General features: G+C 44.2%; 1 protein-coding gene across 1 annotated transcript in view; it reads right to left on the bottom strand.

Annotated features, from left to right (window-relative positions):
* The window catches only part of LOC149370515 (MAM and LDL-receptor class A domain-containing protein 1-like), a 196959-nt gene that overhangs the window by 117906 nt on the left and 61462 nt on the right, over positions 1-17591 (bottom strand). The window contains exons 17-23 of the mRNA XM_089577902.1: positions 17249-17389; positions 17028-17125; positions 11220-11504; positions 10114-10222; positions 8272-8388; positions 3249-3388; positions 1302-1412 (exon numbers count right to left, since the gene is read on the bottom strand). Coding sequence (XP_089434028.1) covers positions 1302-1412; positions 3249-3388; positions 8272-8388; positions 10114-10222; positions 11220-11504; positions 17028-17125; positions 17249-17389 — 1001 coding nt within the window. The remainder of the gene's footprint in view (positions 1-1301; positions 1413-3248; positions 3389-8271; positions 8389-10113; positions 10223-11219; positions 11505-17027; positions 17126-17248; positions 17390-17591) is intronic.

Raw genomic sequence — 17591 nt, forward strand, 5'->3', positions numbered from 1 at the left:
AAGGAAGAAGTGAAAGGGGGAGTCCAGGATGCCGAACAACGCTATGAATCAGAAGCCGCTGTGGTGACTCAATGGATGCGGGCCTATGATGCTGAATCGGAGTACCTGGGAGTTTCGATAGAAGCCTTTCTTTGTTGTTGCAAAACTACTCTCTCTCCTATGGCCTCTCTCAAGTACTACTTCGCATGGTGTTGCATTCTTTTCCAGGATACTTCGCATCTGTGCTTATGAGAGAGACGTAATGGTCGTTTATCATCTCTCTGCTGCACGAAGTTCGTTTTAAATGAATCACCCCGACCCATACTCGGGCTTGTGACCAGTGAAAGCAGGGCACCAAAGCACCTGTCCCTTGGCACTCTGTAGTTTGATACCACTGAGCTTGTCACGTTAAGTAGAGAGCATGCCCTGAGAGACAGGAATAGCAACCTTCAGACGCCCTAAGTGTACCTGGATACGCACAACACAAGTGTCTATGTGACAGCAATCTTGATTACTACGTTTAGGCTGGAACCTTCGCCGTAAGGTAAGCCGCTCTAAAAACATCAGGCGAACACTGTTGCTAAGAAACTCTGCATCTACATTCTGGCATAGGCTGAGGGAACGGAAATTTAATCAAGGCGGATATAGTTACGATGACACGGTTTCTTACACAATCGCTACTAATTCAAATGACACTAGACGCCTGTAACATGACGCTGGTAAACATGCCACTGGTTTAATCTCGAGCTTTACTTGCATTTTCACGCTTACAATAGGACGATGCATTGATCAACCCCATGTGAGCAAGCCGCCCGTAAGAAATGCGAAACATTTCCATTCTTTTGTTAGGCCGGTGACTGCGATTTCACTTCTTTCTAACAAGTACTCTGACCTGACGGTATATGATGGAACCTTTGGCCGCGGTATTTACCGGGAAGAAATCTGTCGCGGCATACTTAATTCCGCCTTCTTTGCTTGTACAGGGACGTCAGAGTTAAGCAGGTTTTCAAAATGTGGTGCTTTTGCAGCGCAGGAGCACATTGCAGGCTCGCAGTCCAGCCAGCAGCTGTGACACGTATGTTAGGCATGGACAGACAGAAGCTGTTCCACCTACTGTGCAAAAGTAGCAACTGACATCAACGCGAGTGCAATTTCTTGACGTCACCGCGTTAAGGAAGTCTCCGCGTAAGAGACTCGCACAGAGGCACGCCCTGAGGAACACTATTCAAAGCATTAAACTTTTCTAAATGATTTATTTGATCACGGTTAGGGCATGCTCCCGTGTATGATTTCTCACAGAATAAAAAAGTTGAAGAACTCACTTGAAAGTTTTTCTCTTGGACTATTTGTGTTCGTGCCAGCATCCATTCAGGACCAGGGTAAGAAGGCTTCTTCCACACAACTTCACTTTTTCCATTCGTCAAAACTTCAATCTAGAAAGAAAAGATGGACAGCACAATGATGATATCACAGCATTGAATGTCAGCGTTTTTTTCCAGGCCTTGTTAATTAGTGGTTTCGGGAACGGAGCTAACGCTTTGAGTAGACCATATATCTTTGAATATTCTGTCTCCTTCAGTAAGCCCAGTTTAGAAAAGAATCTGAATAACATTGAACAAAAACAACAAAACTATTCGTTCATTTTTCTCATAGAAAACAACTGCCGACGTTATTGCTTGCTCAGCGTGTAACTTATTCAGCTGATTTGTTTCCTATTACTCTTACAATCACAATCTAACTTATCTTGCAAGTGTATGCCCTTGGTAGCACGTATTTTCTCATTTCTGCTATCCTTTTTAGAGCCTTTGCTCTTCTTAGCTAGTTCCTCAGTTTCGCGCCATCGGAGTCGACAGCCCGCCTGCTCCGGTTAGCAAATAGCCAAGTACAGGGAGGAAAATGCCACGCAACTTTTAGGGGAGAAAAGGGGAAGAAATCTGCGAGAGGCAAACGCTAATATGGCGTGTCATGCTGAGATTATTACAATGACTCTGAAAAGTGGAATGGTGGTAGGGTGTGTCTTGCGGCAGGGCGCTCCACAGCGGCGGCGATGGCTCGTTCGGCGAAATTGGCATTGAGTCAATACGCTGCTGAGGTCAGCTTCAGCCATGACTGTGTCACTGTGTATAGGCTAATGTAGCCAGCGAGACTGTACGGAAGGCGAATGATGGGCAATGCGATGCGGCAGTATACATGCGCTATAGCATTACAGTGGACCCTACTATTTTCAACCAGAATAATAGAAATAATATTTGCTCGCACGTCAGAGCTAACTGTGAAACGTTCACGCTACACACCGTAACAGTCCCGTGAGTTTCCTTTTTTTTCGTGAAAGCTCCATACCTCTAGAAATACTTTTGGCGTACAAACACGCACGAAGTGGGTGCAGGAGAGGACACTGACTTTAATTTAAGTTCAGAGAAACGTAAATTATAGCTTTTTTTAACTTTTAACAACACGGTGCGAAACTTTCGCGTCACTTGTTACAACGTTTTATCCGAAAACCATTGCGTGCCTTATAGTCCTAACTTGCTGTTACCGTCCATGCATGTGGATGAAAGAGAAAAAATCCAGTTGATAATAAATACAAATTCCCAGGGTCTATGAAGCCACTAGATCTTTTAAAACAGCTGTTTAAAAAGTCGGGAGACAATCTCTCTTCGGGAGGATGCAGATATTCTACTGATCTATTGGTCCTGTCAGCTGAATGTTAGTGCACTATGAAAATGAGGCATTAAGCTCCTGTGCCGGCTTATCAAAGAGAATAGTGCTATAGCGTCATTGAACTAAATTTAGCTGGCATCTAAAAGGTTGCAACAAAGAGAGGCCAGCTTAGTCGGTAGGGTGTTTTCGTGGTAGCTTAGGTAATTGTGCTAGTCACAAATCACACGCCTCCCTAAGAACATAAGCGAAATCTTCCGTCTCCTACCTGCAGTGGCTACCGAGCTTCCAAAACCAATGGAAATTATAACACAATAACTTCTTTAGAGGCATAAGATGGGCAGGAATCATGAGGTACAGAATAAGGAAACAGCTCGCTCAGAAATTTTGTACGCCTGATGTCGGTAAATTGTCATAAATTCTAAATTTTGCATGTAGATGGATACAATCAGCGGTAACTTGCAACGATTTTTCTGTTTATATTTGAGTTATTCAGACCAGCACAAAGGTGATTACCACGCTTCTTGTGTAGGCCAACCTTTTGCGGCACCTTAAAATACTACAGACATGAAAGGAATAGCTTGCTCAATTTACCATAACGCTACCCTCACCTGCAGTTGAGAACCGGCTCCTCCTGTTGTTTGATACCAGAACTCCAGGCACCTTGGCTCACTTTGGCCCTGCCACTGAGGGCTCGTCAACTCAGCGCCACTACTTGAAGTAGACTGTTTGGTGGCTGTCATGACGTAAACTGAAAGAGGAAGAGAAAAAATTGGTAATGTCAATTGTCAATGTCTGCGCTGTTTTTAAGCTGACGAGAATCCGGCCCTGGCCGCGGGGGTCCCTCGCCGGACAGGTCTGCCTTCTGTGCTCTTCGAACGCAGAGGCTGCATCATCTGCCTCCCCTAAATTTCATTGTATCCGCAAATCGTTTTGATCACATAAAACCATCTCCTTTTTTCCATGATAAAATTTATTTCTATGTCGTAGGCAATAAACAACGGTTTAAAAAGAACACCCTAAGCTCCAACGCGCCGCAACCTGTGTTGATAATAGTCCTAAAATAGTGGCAAAGCACGACCTTGAATTAGCCGCTGTGGCGGCTCTGTGGTTAGGGTGCTCGGCTGTTGACCCGAAACACGCGAGATCGATCTTGGTCGCGGCGGTCGCATTTCGATGGAGGTGAAATGCTGGAGGCCTTTGTACTCTGCGATTCAATGATTCAGTGATGAGATGGCAGGACGTCATCAGTGGCGTGACGAGACCAGAGGAATTTCATTCACTGGAGGAACGTGAAATCACTAGATCGGCAGTGACGCTATCAGATAACAGAATGCCCATTTCATGGATGAAGGTGAAGTTACTAGACTATATTCGTCGCTTTGAGGCGTCCGCCTGTCAACAGTGCCAAGTAGTGTTTATTAATGCCTTCGAAGAAAATGACACACAACCGCAGGTACAGGTGCATGTTAGATAGCCTCCCGAAGGCGGCTGTGCGAAAATGAGGTTCGTGGGGGGTATTTCTGCACAGGATTGCTCGGAAACAGCAGCCTGGGTCTCTGAAGCCCCATCAGCAACTTCCCGTAAAGGCCTCAACAGCTTCAATTTTTTATCGCATTGTCAACCCACTATGTAATTAGGGGTGTGTTTGAAATTTTCTTTTTGCACTGCCGTGCCTGCCGCGCAGGCGTTTGTGACCAGTGTCTGTTTTTCTTGTACTCTGAGTGTTGGCGTATGCCCCACCCTTCACCTGAGATTAGGCGTGTGCATTGATAGGAGGTGCAAGGAAGACTTGTATAGGTATGAATCGGTCTTTGCACAACCACGGCACTGCCTGACACAAGCTTGATAATTCGCGAATAATAAATACTTCATTGCTTTTTTTGGAACGGCTGAAAGTACCTTGCTGTTGTGAAATATTCTGTAATCACGGAAGAGCACACAAAATCCCTTGGTCGCCAAGCTCACACTTGAAACGAGAATGTTTTTCTGAGCATTTATGCGAAGCTAAGAAGGATTAAGCATGGAAGTCGAGATTGTCATAACAGTCTGCACCATTACGGGAGAAACTATTTCAAATATGAATGATTCATGGGGCAGCTGCCAACCTCAAATAAAGCAAACGTTCGCAATGTTATACTGACGTTAAGAAGCGCGTATTGAGGATAGTTTTATGCAGAATTATTTGCTTGCTGCTTTCTGATTGATATTATCCCTAAAAATATCATTACACAATGCGGTTAACTGAAGCTATGGCTGTATAGAGTCCTGCTATACACTTACACTTGCGCCGACTTATGAAGACCAGTAATTCGGCTATTTAGTTCTTCCCAAGGTAACATATGACAATGACGAAGCCGCGTTCCTTTTTTTTTTTTACGGATATACATCCCAGCGCTGATCTTCACTCGGCCCTTGGCTCACCCACACATTCCGCAGGCAAGACGAAATGGTCCTGGTCACCTCCGTGCAGAATAGAGCATTCATTCTCCACTTTGAAGAAGGCTATTGCGTCGTATTCGACTTTCTATACCAAGTGTTTCACTTAAGATACAGAGCAATTAAAAAAAAAAGCTTTTTGAGTGAGAAGAGCGCGTTTTTTTTTCGGCTTACCAACGTCAGTGGTATTGCCCACCAAAATACAGCTTAGACATGCTAACTAGCACAATGGTTAACTAATAATTAATAGACAACTTGATAACTATTTCTTTTAGTCTCCCTGTTTATTGTGAGGCGGGTAGCCCACCATATGTAATATCCAGATAAGGGTTTATAATTTCGAAATCGCAGTAACCCTCGGCGCTGTGGCCGAACAGACTTTGACTACATCGTGCCAAAATACATGAATCTTCAAAAAGCTTGCAGGCAAAGTGACCTCTCCAATGGACGTATCTCGTCGAAGTAGCTAAAATTTGTTGGGCCACAGCACCGACGGTAACTGCGTTTTAGAAATTCCAAAAAACCGATATCGAGATTACTCACGGTGGGCTACATGCCTCCCAACAATTCAGGAGACTAACGATAATACTTCAAAAAGTTGAGAATTTAGGATTAGTTTATGTATTGCTGTGAAGGTATAGGATGCGCAATCAAAGGACGAATCACGAAGAAAGACACAGGGACACACACAAGCGCACACACCAACTAGGCCCAACCCAAGTTTTGTTATGTATTGCTGTTAGCCTTAAGCTAGCAAATTTTATCTTTGTTCCGATACGCTACACAGATGAAAGTGCTATGACGAAAAAAGTGCTCTTCTATCCCAAAAAGCCTACTTTTTAAAACTGCCGATCATCCAAGGAGAAACACCCGAGGTACCTGGCGCTTCTTGGCCGCGATCCAGCACGGGCATGCGTAACAATGAGGGAAGACAGCATATCCTGTGCTTATGCTATCCTATTTCATGGTGTTTCTGTTTTCACGATGCTGTAGAATGGCAAATTCAAACCAGCTCACCCGGCTTTTCGCACTTTTCAACCAGGCAAGACCACTCTGACTTATATCGATTTTTCTGCGTTTCTTGTCGCCCTCACTCCCTATTAGGATGTCAGCCGTCTTCAGAGTAATTTGTCAAAATATATAGTTTACTCACCACGATAGGGAGAATGCATCTTCTAAACTCAGTTAAGGCATAACGCAATCTCTGTTTTGGTCAATGAAAGCTGCTTATTAAAATCTGTCGTTCCTTAAAAACAGAGCGCTGCACAATAGCATTTCTTGTTAATTCCACTACAATAGCTCCTATATTCCTTGAAACTACACCGACAACTGATTTCCGTATTTGATAGGGGCAGGTTAGCAACAGCAAAGAGGCGCAAGTAAGCACAAAGTACTCAAAAGTGCAGTCTACGGGGAGTTCATGACCAAGCCGAATGTTTTTTTTTTTAAGCACTCGGATGCCAAAATACCTCGTTACCGCAGTGTACATTGCACGGAGCAACAGTTTCGCTTGTCCTGTTGAAAGATCCTTCTATAAGTATTAGCTACGAGACAGTGGGTTGGCTAGAAACGTAAACTAACGACCCATGCATGAAACAAATTGGACGGTTCCTCTCTCGCTGATTATAGGCTAAATTTCGCATGTATGAAATCGGTGCTACGTCTACACGCAGTGCGACAATTTTTTGTGGTCTTTATTTTTGTCGACGAAGTCATAATATGAACCCCATGTGTTATTTTATAAATGGTGCACCAAGCAAAATTATTTCCGAAATAAATACATTACACATAATCGACGGGATTGATGCGGCAGAGTGTGCGCTAGCATTAGTCTTCCTCTCAGACGGAGCAACCGCTGATGCTTACAGGTTGGCACCGTGAAAGCGGGGATCGTGATCCACTCCGCAATTCAGCGTGTGACACCGCAGCCCGCTCCACTATTCTGATCCAACCCAACATTCAGGGTGAAAGACGCCGTATCCCCTTTGCACTCTCCCCACAATTGCCACTCGTCACCTATCACCCTGTATTCGTCCTCTCTTTCCCACTTTTTATTCCCCTCTACCTCTACTCTGGAGAGCGGATAAGCATCTCTCCACTTTGCCTGCTGCGAACCGAGGCTTATGAAGTGAGGACTGACGGACAGATTTTGCGAACTGGGGGGTTCTTGTTCTATCGCATTAAAATGTACAAAGCAAAAAATATAGCGTTGAGATTTATTGAGGTACAAGTCAGAATTAAAAACAACTCCTTGGATGTCGCTACCCCTCTCTCGTATTTATTTTTAGTACATTGTTTTGCGAACATTCGTCTGGTGAGGGGAATTCTGAATCTAAAGAAACAAACACTCGCCAAGGCGAAATATGAAGCAAAACGAAAGACACCAACCCATCGACATCCCTACCGATGCCTCATTCACAATGATATACAAACAGATGGACCTTTGCTTATGAAGGAAAAACATGGCGTCTACCGATGCCTCATTCACAATGAGCTAGAAACAGATGGGCCATTGCTTATGAAGGAAGAACGTGGCGTACAGAGCATATGTACACCTCGAGTAGGTTGCCCCACGTCTTGGAATTTCTAGACGACGCCAGAACGTCGTCTACAAAATTTCTTGCAATGAATGCAACGCAACCTATGAAGGCAAAATAGGGGATTTCAGATGCCGATTCAAAGAACATCAGCGTGACGCCAAGAATGCAAAAGTGGCTTCCAGTGCCCTAGCAGAACAGTATCAAAACATGGGCCACATTTTTGTATGTATTCCGCGCATATACTTGAAAAAAGAAAAAATCTTTATCTGCGCGCCTTCTTAAGGAGTCCCTCCGCATTGAAATACCAAGCAAAGCGATAAACAATACGTGGGAAAATCTACCCGGGATATACATACGCTCTATGCGCAACATTTTTACTTCATAAGCAACGGCCTATTCGTTTCTGTGCCATTGTGAACACGGCTCCCGCAACGGTTCCTGAACATCAATATTTTTATGTTTTCTTCATAGCTCACCTTGGGGAGTGCTTGTTTTTTCAGATGTCGCATTGGGTCGCTCTATTCTTGTTATCAATATCCCAAACAAGTGATTGTGAGTTTTCGCACAATATATTCTTATCCTTCAACTGTTGTCAAGCTCGAAACCTCATAATTCTTGTCAATAAAAATCAGATGGTGAAATAATTATTGCTCACCGGAATTGATTGGTCCCGATCGCCTTTCTATGATCGCCGCGGGCTTTTGTTTTTGTTGCCGCTGCCAGCCTTTCGCGCCAGTCCAGGTGCATGTGTCGAACTCGAAGTCACAGTACCCTGCGCAGGTCAGAAGAATAAACATATGAGACAAGTTGTGGTAAATTCACGTAAATCGTTTGACACCACCATTTCTTGCAGAGACATTTTTAAACATGTTATCTTACGAAATTTAGGAATACACTTCACGTCCGAATAAGATGAAATCAACAGATAAATTATCTTTTTTAAGCCAGCGATAGAATAGCAGTATGCAGTAGAAGTTTCTACACCGACCAGCTAGTTCATCTGGTAGAATTAATGACCACATTATCTGCCCGTGAGCTCCAGTTCATGTTAGAACAAAGTGTAAACTGTAGTCGCCACATGCTTTAACGAAAAAGATCATCTACCAGGTGTTGTCTGCAATATGCCTCAATATGGTCAGCAAGACGATATCATTTCTAATCTATCTGCCGTTGTTAAAACAGATTGAGAATTCTTGGGTGTCCTTCAAGAGGCTGTCTTGCACGCCACTTTAAGGCCAATTCTACTCTTGTTTGCCGGGGCGTTTGGTGGTGAAGAATAGTGTAACAAATTTTTCTAGACCCATGGCAGTCTAAAAAAATGTTATAAATGCACCTCAGGGAAGAAATATTCACCTGAATGCAGTCCCTGTCCCTTGCTTTGTGATTTGGCGGAATGTGACAGCGCGAAAATCGAAGACTGATACTGAAAAAAGGTACGAAGGAAATGCTCATTTTGTCGAATTTTTAGATTTCCTTTATGAAGGCGTTTAATTAGTTCGCGCCACCAGTGGCGGAACTGCGGATCAAGATACTTAGACGACGTAAGCCGCATATCAGCGCATATACGTTTCTTTGTTGTTTTCACCCGTCCCGTCTGTTAGGAGCGCATGCGTCTGTGTTGTCTTGCGCTTCATTTGTTAGCGCGGTACAGAAGTTTCCATCAACTCGCATGCCCACAGAGAAGGGCTGGATAGGGCCTGGCGGAGGCTGTAGTCATAGATCAGACCGATAGGTATCGGTCGCGTATTTTAAGTTTCTGTCCTGCACTGCGGCCTAGATTTTAGCAGCACTGGCCAGTAGTTTCGCTGCGAGAAGTGACCTCACAACTAGCTTATTTTGACGTCTGCAACATATATGACAGTGTCCTACTTGGATCATGCAAGTTTTTGAACAGGCATGACCAAAGAGTCCAAAGGTTTGGAAGGTGCTACGTTTCTGCACAAATGAACAGCAAATCAGTGTTAACATAGTGCCGTAAAATATGTCCACTCAAAAGTGTTCCAAACAGAAGATGTACTCATGTGTGCTTCTTGCCATAGCGACTTCTAAGAAAAGGAAAAACGGAAAGTTTGAACATGGACTTTCGGAGCAGGGTTAGTGGGATTTTCATGGCCTGTCCCATCGGTTTTTTAAATTCTAGAAGTGTTTATACATTGAATGCGTCCTGAAATCACATGTAAATATCGAACACTCCTAGCTCGAGTAATTTTCATGTTTCACGCGCTTAGCCTACGCTTGCGCATCTGTATTATCAGGCACGCTGGTGTGGAGTGAGATTCCGAGTGACATTATTTCGAGACACGGGGTTAGAAAATGGTATCAACTTTACATCACACGTCCTGTGCTTTCACGTCTACCACAGCCCGTAACAGTACCAAATACTGGTAGCACTACAGAAACTTTCCTTGTTAGCCTTCATCTGAAAGACTTTTCGAGACTCTGTTAGCTTTACTCTAATTGGGAAAGGAAGTGCGCAGTGGTGCGATACTAGGCTCACCTTCACCGTCCGTCATGACTTCGCACTCGCCGGGCGTCAGCTTCAATGGTCCGAGCGCCACCTGTGCAGGCCCTAGCAGGGATGGTGCGTTTGACAGAACGAAGGCGAACTGCACGGAGCAAAAAAAGCGCGATGCCACGTCCGTTACATTTGGTTACCTCTTACAAGAATATGACAGCCTGTGGGAAGGCAACCTTTCTGCCAACCACAGTGTCCTCAAGCAACCGGATCCACCTAGCTGCTCTGCAAAAAACTCTGCAGAATATTGGAGGAAACAACCGCTGCTCTTTTCGTTCTCTTACTGGCGCGTGGCGGCCGTCCACAAATATTTCTGGTATAGGAAATTGCACTGCCTGCCGTCATTCTTTAGCCGCAACCTACTCACGCTTGTGATTGGGGAAAGAACGGCGTTTTCATTGAAAACGAAATTTAAACTGGCTTTGCTTGCATATGCAGGAAATTACCGAAACAACTGCCTCAGGTTGGTGCATTTTTATGCAGTGAATTCGAAAGTTCAATCACCAAAGCAAAGAAGCTCCATTTTTATATGTCACAGCGACAATAATAGTGTCTAAGATAGGTGCTTTAGAAATTTTCATGATCGAAAGCTGGTTAATTTCGCGAAATTAGGGCTGAGATATTTATATGCGGATACTCTTTGGAAGTCTTGAGCTTGAAAAAAATTCTTGAAAGCAGGTAGTATGTTTTTCTAAAGAAGACAGAAGAACGGTTTTAGAGGAGCTAATGTTCGTTTTAAGTTTCTACCAAAAATGAAAATTTCAAAAATGTATAGTTAAATAGCCCGTTATAAGACGCTGCGCTAATAGTGCCGTGCGTGCCACACCCATAATTGCATTCTCTATTTATTCTTGAGGGCCACTAAAATGGAAGAATCTAAACTGAGACATAGTAGGACTGATTAATTAAAAACGTGACGTGCCTAGAGGCTTAAATACTGGGTAGCTAGCTGTTAAGCGTATTCATTATACTTGCACTTTAGTACGCTACTGCAAAAACTTAAATAGCAACCTTGCTGTGTTTTTCCAATCCGTAAACAATACTATTTGCAGGGACTTTAGCATCACAGACAATGAACGCATATGTACCTTGTTGCGGTCACCGTCGAGGCTTACTGTCCGGCGCACGTTGTACCATCGATCGGCCGTAGTGCGGCCTCCCTGACGGAACACCAGTGAAGGGCGCCACGTGTTTACTTTCACTGTGTCCGACTTCCAGATATTCAGAGACAGCGTGGCACCTCGGCCGCCGAACATGTGGTACCAGAGAGAGAAGCACGATGGTTGGGTCTGCAGCCCGACCACGGCAGACTGCAGCTGCACGGTGCCTCGGGCGAGCGTAAGCCTGCGTCCATCCAGGTACGCCATGCCACCTGCGCCAAGATGAGGTCAAACTTCAATGCAAAGGCACCACTTAGTTGTAGCACTCAGCCTCCCCCTCGTTCATAAAAGACCATTTCTGTGCATGAAAAACCATGCTCCCTATGCCGGCATGTTGCGAGTTGGCCAGGAGGAAGCATTCCCTGAGAGTGTTAATCCCGCGTTACTCAATCACTATTGCCCCTTGTAATATTCTGCAGAAAGCATAAAAAGCCACAATGAACAAATGAACAGTGCCCCAGTTAATGTGTGAAGCAAAACCCGCTGCTCTCTAGTGCGCTTCAAGGGACGAAATAAGGTGTTTTAGTGCGAAAGCCCTGCTTGACGAAATGTAAGAGGCTCACCGAGATTCTATGAGGATTTATCTTGGGGGCAACCTCGGCCAAACCATAAATAAATAAAGTAAATAGTGCCGAGATTCGGATTCGAACCCGCGACCAGAACAATTAGCTGGCCACGGCACGAGAGGGCTATGCTATCGCCACTTTTCTTTTATATTGCTTGGCTTTGCACCTAACATTTGACCAAAATTAACTCAAGGAAAAACGCACAAAACCCTCTGTACATACGACCCTGTCGTGGTCAGCCAACATGAGTCTGGTTTCGTCAGAATAAAATTCCTGCAACATACACAACGGCTCTAGTCTTGAGATCCATTCGGGAGGCTCCGCCGCTGCTTTTTGGATGGCAAGAAACCAGTCCATTCTTTCCCCCAAAAAAATTCGGGCAGGTCGAGCATCTGTATCACAATGATAGCTTGCCATTCTCATCCCGAATGGGAACGTTGCAGCAGAACGAACCTGTTCCTGTGGGTAAAAGATGGGGGGGCTGGGACTAGCGCACCTCTTTTTAAGGCAGCTGGTGAACCGTTTTTTTTTTTGTTTTTTCGCGACGTCGAAACGTTTTTTTTTTGTTTTTTCGCGACGTCACAGACCCGTTCATGCGCACCGTGTGCCAAATGAGGCTGCGGCGATTGCTACCGGAGTTTGTTGTATTCACCGAAGAGCTCTAGGGTGGAATTCTTGGTTACTACAACGAGATTTTAGCAAGTGTTAGCTTCCTTTCCGAACGTGTTTCTAATGGTTATTTGTTCAAAACTAAAAGGAAAATTGGTAACGTGATCTTTGTGATATTGTTTTCTCAGAGCCCATATACAGGGCCTTGTACAGTGGGGGCTGGGGAAGTGATGTTTTACAAAGGGTGAAGAAAATGAAGTTGCCAGTGGAAGTAAAGACCTTTATTTAAATTAGACATGAGGACGCTACCAGTTCAACAGTTTTTAGAGGGTAAAGATTTCTTTTTACAGTGGGTAAGGAAATGCTTAATATGTAAACAGCCCGAAACAACAGACCATGATTTTTGCGCTGCTGAGAAGGGGTTAATTTTTGGATGTGTTACAAAACACAATAAAGAAAGAGCTGCCACTTGACTCACAGGGAATTTCGTTATTTAAGCACTGATAATGAGGACGGGGCACCATTTGATCTCATAATGCTCTTGCGTCTCTACTGTATATGGCGCTCTACTATGCTATCACCACAGCCGATCATGCCCATGCTAAATTGCAACACACTCTCGCGCTGTGCATTGCACATTGTTATCTTCAAAACCTAATACTATTACCGAACTGACGTGGTTGCCAGACGTGCACACGACCAATTAAAGCAAAACCATGAGACGACTAGGCTGAACACATAATCTCGCACTTCTACTCTCTTTACCTGCAATAAAATGTTGCCATTTTTTTTCTTCTGTACTTGACCATGTAGAGATTTTCATCTAGGATGGGTTGTTGCAAAAAACTAATGTTAGCCATAGTATGCGATGGCACCTCAATTGTGCAAGTAAAGATAATCACTAGTTTTGATTCCATGTTCATGATTTAACCAATGCATGCTCCTCCTCACTTAAAGAATGATTTGCTTAAGGTGCTCGTAAGCTTGTGGGTTCATGGTTTTGTCCTTGGAAAAAAGTGGTACAACGGAAAGTGAGATCGCGTGCGTTAATGTTCGTTTCACAAATGCGAATTTACTTAGTCCTTATGTCACATTCTAACTGGCATTGAATCTACGCTTTAAAAAGAACTATATCATGATTCAAATATAAGATTGAAACAGTTACCTCTGGTTCACTGAAAGAAGAAGCGAGCCTGTTCTCTACTTTTCTGGGCATTTATTTTATCACACCCGAAATAATTACACATAGCGGACAAGATATCAGGCGCTTTCAAAAATGAAAATGTTCAGATTCAGAATTTTTATATTGCCGCATATACTGGGTTTTAGTTAAAGACATAGAGCCACGCTGTAATGGTTACCTTACGCTGATAATGGCGCAGGCGCAGATATTAGCATGTATTTTTTGAGGAGATCACGTAAGCGTGTTGATTCTCTAAGGAAAGAGACGACCGACTTTACTGCCATTAGAATCACGGATCTTATAGGAAACCGCCACTGCAGAAGCAAGTGTTCTTGCAAAAATCTTTCGAATCAGCAGCATTCAGAACTATACCTGTTGCTTCGAAATGCTCGTACCGTTTATTTTAAAGGTAACCGAAACGTATATATGTTATAAAATGGAAAGACGTACACTTCGTTAAGTCTTTGCAAAGAAACACTTAGCAAGTCGTGAGACTTGTGATGTTGTACAGGTTGACCATCCCTCCCACGTGCAAGAGGAACGCGGTTCGAATTTTTATCGCACCGCTGTCCTGTACTAGATGAAAACAAAGCTGGAGTGTCGACAGAATCGAAAAAGCATGCCTAGGGGCTGCCCAAAGCCGGCGACCATAGCCAGCAGCGCGCCCTGTCACCAGAGAAGCTGGCCAGCATGGTTTAGTAGTCGCCCACAACATCCTGCATGAAAAATTCAGGCTGGCGCTTTGTTGAACTAAAGTGCGGCGAGGCGAAAGCGTTTGGCGTGGTGTTGCTGCTTGTGTCACTGATGTGTGGTTAAGATGTTAATTAAGTACACAGTTGTTTGTGAATCTTAAATACTGGAGACACTGGAGGGCGTTTGGGAGGCATCCGTCTGATTCGACGTCTTTCTGCAGACACTCTCCAGCGTCCTAGAGTAGGAGAACTACATATGCGCTGGCAGGAGGTAGCGTAGTCATTAGCACGCTCGGCGGCGGAGCGGAAGAATGGTGGTTCGAATCCCATCGCGCACAAAGATCTTCTTCTGGTTTGACTAGAAAAGAGTGACACCTCTGCTGACAACCTTTTACTGTCAACCTTCTGTCGACACCCTTCTGTCGACAACGAAGAGGCATTAAAGGTTTTCGCCGTACTATACCAACTATTCCCGGCCTTTAGTTCCCAGCGCCTACGGAGCAACTGAACCAGGCACCAGTCGTACCTGCGACGCAGCAATGGTTGCTATGGGTCTATGTGTCCCGACATACCACCGCTAGAAACTGAACTTGGCAACATTTCACGCTTGAACTTTATATAGTGCGGCTGGCGTACCAGTGCTGTTTGAGGAGCTAGCGCTTATGGAGTGGGATGTCATAAAGCATACTGAGATTAGGAGTACAGACGAAGCATGGACAGTACTAAAGGGAGGGACATGCTCTGCTATCGTTTGTTAGCGGAAAGGTGAGAACTGAAGGTTGGATTATTGATCAAGAAGATAATAGCTGCAACATATGGAAGCGCTATAGAATTAATGAGGGGTGGCCGTTTTCGTAATGAAGTCTAATGAGGGGTACAGATCCAAGGTGGCACACGCCTGCGGGCTCACATCCAATCATGTCGATCAAATAGGCGAAAACTACTGTGAAGACACGAAGTCTGCAATGAGTGAAATGAGGACACTGCACTGATGAGCGGCTTCGGTGCCTAGTAGGCAAGAGGGAGGAAAAAAATCAAGCAGTTGGGTGACTTTGTTAAGCGTTCTGGGAATGGCTGGACGAGTTAGGAGAGTTTTGCAGCGCGACATAATTTACATGTGACAAAATCTTTCTTCCGCAAACGCGTGAACTGGAAGTGGACGCAGAAGAAACTGAATGGCGAGACTGAAACCGAAATGGACTTCATTTTGTGCCAGCAGCCTGTTGAAATGCACGATGTAGAGTAGCTCGGAAGGCGCGCTCTAAACAAAGTGGAATAAAAGGGAAGTAAGCTGTACTTCAGCGCAATCGCTTATATAAATAGAAATCCGCAAGAGGACAGCTTACTCGCTTATTACTCCCAGTTAGATTATTCGTGTTTAGAGTGTGGGATGTACTAACAACTGGCTGGGAATATTTCCGGTTAGCCTAGACTTGCAGAGAAAAGTGAGGAAACCGTTGAAAAACAGGCACATAAATGACTTCGCGGTAAGAAGGAACGTGGAAGGATTTAGGGTTCTGCTGCAGAGCAAATCTACAATTTCAACAGTGGACCGCGACTTTGGTGTACATGAAACAAGAGACAAACTGAAAAATATCATTACAAAATGCACAATAGAAGTAATGGCTTAGGGTAGCCTGACATGACACTGGCAGTCCCTCACAGAGTCGACAGATCTAATTAAGGAACCCTAAAGCATGGCAGCCTCTAACCGCATACACACAATAGAACTAGCACAGCCACCGAAATAATTAATAAGCGTAAGATAAAGCCATGGTGAAGTATGTTATGATGAGAATCTGACATGCACTAAAGAAAGGAGGCAGATTAAAAGTAGTTGGGGGGAAACTAGGCGCTGGCAAAAATTAGGTGTTCTCGCTGAAACACAAGGAGGGAAACGTCCTTACCAATATGGATAAGGAAGTTAACGTAGCTGCGGAGTTTTCATTACCAGTATGGGTACGGTAATTAACGTAGCTGCGGAGTTTTACAGACAATATATGTAATAGTTCTAGACCATATTCACACCCCCAATGAGGTGATACAGAAATGCGCAGAATATAAGCAACCCCATTATAGCCTTCCGAAAGCACAAGAAAATATTTGACGCGGTCGAAACCTGACCAGTCACGCGGGGCATGGAACCAGGTTGCTGAAAAGGCACATGTCAATATAGTGGAAAATGTCAGTAGTGTCTGCACAGCTACCATAGTCCTCCATAAAGAAAGCAATAAAATCACCGACAATAAGGGTTGCAGGCGTTAACGCGTGATCTCTGGGTGCTTGCAAGCGATGTTCAAATCTATAGATTGGGATTAGTTGGAAATAATAGAGAGGAAAGAAATAATAGAATAATGGAGTTAATGGAGAATGCCTGAGCAATATACATTTTGCTGATACATTTCCTTGATATGTAACTAACGGGACAAATTGCAAAGCATGATCGAAGGCCATGATGGGTAAATCTGAAAGGTGGGTCTAAACGTAAAACACTAAAGTAATGTTCAACAGTCCCGGAAGGCAGCAGCAGTTTACTGTAAGCAGCGAAGCATTGCAAGTGGTAAGGCAATAGATATACTCAGGGTAGGCAGATAAGCTGGTGATGATGATGATAATCTTGCCCAAATACAAGGCTAGCTTTTGTTTGCTAGAAAGAAAAGCGGCTGCAGCGTAAAATACAACTTACTTCATACTGTGCAATCTCACGAACCTTTTCCTTGTATAGCAATAGCTTGCTGCGAACATGCGCAACATTCTCTGACAGTTTGTTATTCCGGAATAGTTCTGAAACAGAAGCAGAGACTAAGGTACCCAGAACATGTAGCTTCCTTTAGATTGAGTTTTTTTTTAATTTACAGGAGAAGTGTGTTACGGAAAGTAGAATGACAGATTTGAACCAAAATATACCTCCTCCTCCATTCTTGGGCGGCGACAAAGGACCGAGCGCAGTGGAGAGTGATACTCCAAATGTCCACTGACTGGACGGGAGGCCCGAGGACGTCCAGTGGCACAGGTCACGCCTTTGAAAAGTGCAGCTGAGGAGGTCCGCTGTGTGAAAGGAGAAAAGAAAATTGAGAAAACTTAAAGACGTTCGCAGCTACAGCACGTCGGCCCGTCACGCCAAGGAAGCGAAAAAACAATCAAAATTAAAGAGGTCCATGACTACTCCTTAAAGCCATTTCGACAAATGGCTTACATAACTACAGCCCTGCTCCAGTTTGCAAAAGTTGCGCGTTGGACACCCTTGTGT

Source organism: Amblyomma mixtum, chromosome 1, assembly GCF_055824585.1.
Source record: "Amblyomma mixtum isolate Tamu chromosome 1, ASM5582458v1, whole genome shotgun sequence".
NCBI classification, from domain to species: Eukaryota; Metazoa; Arthropoda; class Arachnida; order Ixodida; family Ixodidae; genus Amblyomma; species Amblyomma mixtum.